This window comes from Acomys russatus, chromosome 1 (assembly GCF_903995435.1).
Source record: "Acomys russatus chromosome 1, mAcoRus1.1, whole genome shotgun sequence".
In the NCBI taxonomy this organism is placed as follows: domain Eukaryota; kingdom Metazoa; phylum Chordata; class Mammalia; order Rodentia; family Muridae; genus Acomys; species Acomys russatus.
Genome location: NC_067137.1, coordinates 112,674,669 through 112,678,498, shown reverse-complemented (window position 1 = coordinate 112,678,498; position 3,830 = coordinate 112,674,669). Strand labels below are relative to the sequence as shown.

Here is a 3,830-nt window from a genome sequence, read left to right as displayed (position 1 = left end):
ACTGCCCACCACTAGATATAGGCCTTAAAAGCAAGGCCCAGTTCTGACAGGGTCAACATGGGAGGTCCCTTGGCTATGCAGCTGCCACACAGACCCTCACTGCTGTCCTCTGAGGGTGTCTCTGTGCTGTGCTGTCCTCTGTGGCTCTGCTTGCTGGTTTTTTGCTTTTGTTTTTGTTTTTATATTTTATTTTATTTTATTTTTTATTTTATTTATTTATTTATTTATTTATTTTTACTACCTACTGTATTACTTTTTATTGAAAAGCATCTTGACTTAGGATGGCTGTTTTCTGAGTTTTTGCCATACACTTTGTTAAAGGTTAAATTACTTTTTACATGCAAGTAGTGTGTTTCCCCATGTGGGAACACTTGATAGTAAAAAGATGACACACCACAGAAAGTGTTTCTTAAGTGAAAAGCTAACAAATTGTCTAGTTACAGATCACCCCCCCCAAAAAAAACCCCACAAACTGGGTAGTAAACTAAGTCTCTAGGCAACATATTCAAAGCTGAGACTGAAAATTAAAAAAACAAAAACAAGATCTCAGATCCAATTAATAGGGACCAGCTGCACATGAGCCTCCCAGAAGCAAAGAGGCGGGAAGACATCCTAACAACCTCACTCCTTACATTAACTTCAAATTTCCAACTCATGAACAAAGACGTTTTCTTAATTCTATTTCAGAATACTTCTCAGAAGTTTCCTTATTTACAAGGCCAACTTTGAGAGGCTCACTGAAGTTAATTGGACAATGAACTAGGCATAAGTCGCTTTACAGAATGAGGGATTTCCACAGAGAACCCATAGTTCAGTTTTATTCAGAGTAATGAGTGGGGAAAAGAGAAAGTAATTTCTGCTCAGCCACAGGTCTGATCTGTACTGGAACTACACATGCAGTGAGGACAGGCTGCGTTTGTCTGCTGTTCTCTAATATTAACAATTATAAACAGAGCAGTGCACTGGCGTCTGGAACAACCCTTTGAGTGTTACAGTGTCAGGCCCAGCACTTTACTTCTCTTCACACCACTGGTTCTCTTTGCGAACCTGGGCCTCCTCCTCTTCAGTAAAGTCATTTTTGATATTGAAGGTTTTACAAATCTTCTCAGGAGTTTCCCCCTTAATCATATTGGCCACAGTCTTGCATGTAACATCAAGCAAACCTTTGATGTCTAAGTCGTTTGCAGCCAGAATAAGTTCAAAAAGTGTTCCTTGGTCAACTTTCAGGAATTCTTGGTCCCAAACAGGAATATCATCGGTCCTCTTTTCTTTGTTCTCATCATCCTCAGGAGGAGGAGGAGGCTCATCCTTGCGGTGGGTGCACCACTGAATGACTTTTTTTTTTTTTTTTTTTTTTTTTTTTTTTAGAATTGCTGCATTAACATTTGGTAAAGGAGCAGGATCATCATCTCCCTCGTCATCCATTCCCAAGTCTTCCAGCATGGTCTTGATGGTAACAGATTGTTTGGCAATTTTTACGTCAACTTCAAATATCTCTCTATCAGAACTCTGTAACTTTATCGAAGGCATGGTGCTCGGTCTCAACACCGGGGGCCCGAGGCGGACGGGCGGTGCTCACACGACAGGAGAAACACCGAGGACAAGGCCACTACCTGTTTTGTTTTGTTTTGTTTTTTTAATCTGAGGGTGTGGGGTAAATGCTGATTCAGCAGCTTCAGAAGCTTGGTTGCCCTTAGTTAAGACCTTACAAACAGTTCACAGCCACCGGGCCATGGTTTACAGTGAGGGCACCACTGGGAGGCAGTCCTGGGAGGCCACAGGGAGGGCAGACTTCTTTCCTAAATGAACGCAAACTGAGTGTGAATGCCAGGGATGTGCCCCCAATGGCCTGCCAGTCCCATCCTACCCAAGGGCAACCACGGTTTTGTTCTCTCACCTCAGGCATTTTGTCTGTGCTTGTCCTTCACAGTTATTGAGTCACCCAGAATATACCCTGCCTGGTAACTTTCACTCTTTGTGGTGGTTTTGAGCTCCGGCTAGAGTGATGCGAAGTGACTGGTTTCTTTTGGAGTAGATAGTGTTCCACTCCAGTGGGCTGTAGCGGCTGGGGCATGTCCACGGTTACGAAACCTGAAACCGTGGCAAGTGGGCGAAAACATTCTCGATTGTCTTGTTTTTTTGTTGTTGTTGTTTGTTTTTTGTTTTTTGTTTTTGTTTTTTTCCCCAGCTGGGTCACATGACACGCATGCAGAAGGCAGAGGGGAAGGAGGCATGCTAAGGCTCTGCTCACTTTCTCTATGTAAACAGTCCGGGGTCCCCTGTGAGGGTGTGGTCTTCTCCTCAAGACATCCTCCCCAGGCTTTTCCCAGAAGCTAACCCAGTACAGGTTATTTCTCCTAGGTGTTCTGGACCCTGGTGGGTCGACAACAAACACTATCAGATCAACAGAGAGGATCCCCTACAAAGTGGAGGGACTGGGTTGCTTAAGGAATTAGTTTGCAGGTTGGAGAGACAGCTCGGCCGTCAAGAGCACCGGCTGCTCTCACAGAAGACCTGAGTTTGGTTCCCAGCACCCAGTGGGTCACAACTGTCTGTAACTCCATTCCAAAAGGGATCAAACATCTTTTCTGGTCTCCAGTGGCACCAACACATGCGAGCATGGATATATGTGCAGTCAGAACATCATGTGTACACAGGGTTAGCATTCTCAGTCCGCCTACCCGGGATGCCATTGCTTACCTGCCACGGAAGCGTGGTTCTCAGAGGCATATAAAATGACAGACCCTCCACGTGGTATCTCTCCTACCTCTCTCCTTCCTCTACCCCTTCTCTCTTTTTTCTCTTTCTTTAAAAATTTTTGTTTGTTTGTTTTTAAAGCAATGATAGATAGAAGATACCAGGCAGCAGATATCATGTTGTAGAGGAATTTCTTAAATGAGCGTGGGGGAAGAAGGAAGAGGGGCGGAGAGAGAGAGAGAGAGAGAGAGAGAGAGAGAGAGAGAGAGAGAGAGAGAGAGAGGAGAGAGAGAGGAGAGAGAGAGAGAGAGAGAGAGAGAGAGAGAGAGAGAGAGAGAGAGAGACCACGAGGAGGGTCTTTCCTTTTATATGGCTCTGAGGGCCACGCCCCAGTGGCAGGTAAGCAATGGCATCACGGGTAGGGGGACTGAAGCAGAATCCTAACACCCATTAAAAAAAAAAACAGATCTTTAAAAATGTTTATAAGTATTAGTATGTGCTTAATACATAATGTCGGATAGATAAGAAAGCTAACCAAATCTTGCCATGTGACCTTGGGCAGGCTCGTTTCCTGCTGAGGGCCTTTGTTAACTTGTGAGGAACGAACCCTGAAGCCTCTGTCCATCCATCCTCAAGCTGTAGGGTGTTCATGTTAGGCCGGGTTGTCTGGTATTGGGCACACTGGAGGGAGTGGCAAATGATGGCATTCTGGGCATATGGGACAGAGCCAATAGGTGTGGGAGGGGCAGAAGAGGTGCTGAGGACCTCTCCAAGGTTTGTGGCTAAAGCAATGGATTCTGCCTCTCCTACTGTAAGGGGAGGGCTTCCAGGAGGGGGAGCAGCCTGGGGTCTGAGTTGGGGGTCCCCTTGGGTTGGGGGAGCCTTGTGGGAATGGGAAGGCAAGCAGCAATATTTCTTCTGAGGCTCAAGGGATTGGATTGAGTCAGAGTGAACCATTTCCTGGGTGTCACTGGAGGGAGCCAGGACAGAGGTAGCATCACCTTTGAGGGCAATGAAAGGGCATCACTGGTGGTCTCCTTGGCTGATCATGGCAGGGCGAGCACCAGCCTCAGGGATACTAAAGCTAATGGAAGGCCTGAGATGCTGAGAGGGTCACAGCTGTAAACTACCTG

At 46.0% G+C, this 3,830-nt stretch overlaps 1 protein-coding gene across 1 annotated transcript; it reads right to left on the bottom strand.

The window, feature by feature from the left end:
• Positions 1–985: 985 nt before the first annotated feature.
• On the bottom strand, positions 986–1,566 carry LOC127196577 (S-phase kinase-associated protein 1-like). The gene has a single exon (XM_051154400.1). It carries the CDS (start codon positions 1,528–1,530, stop codon positions 1,012–1,014), a length of 519 nt encoding a protein of 172 aa, XP_051010357.1. The 5' UTR covers positions 1,531–1,566; the 3' UTR covers positions 986–1,011.
• Positions 1,567–3,830: the final 2,264 nt, after the last annotated feature.

Excerpts from the sequence above, each read along its gene's own strand:
- LOC127196577 (XM_051154400.1), bottom strand. The coding sequence starts at position 1,530 with ATGCCTTCGATAAAGTTACAGAGTTCTGATAGAGAGATATTTGAAGTT.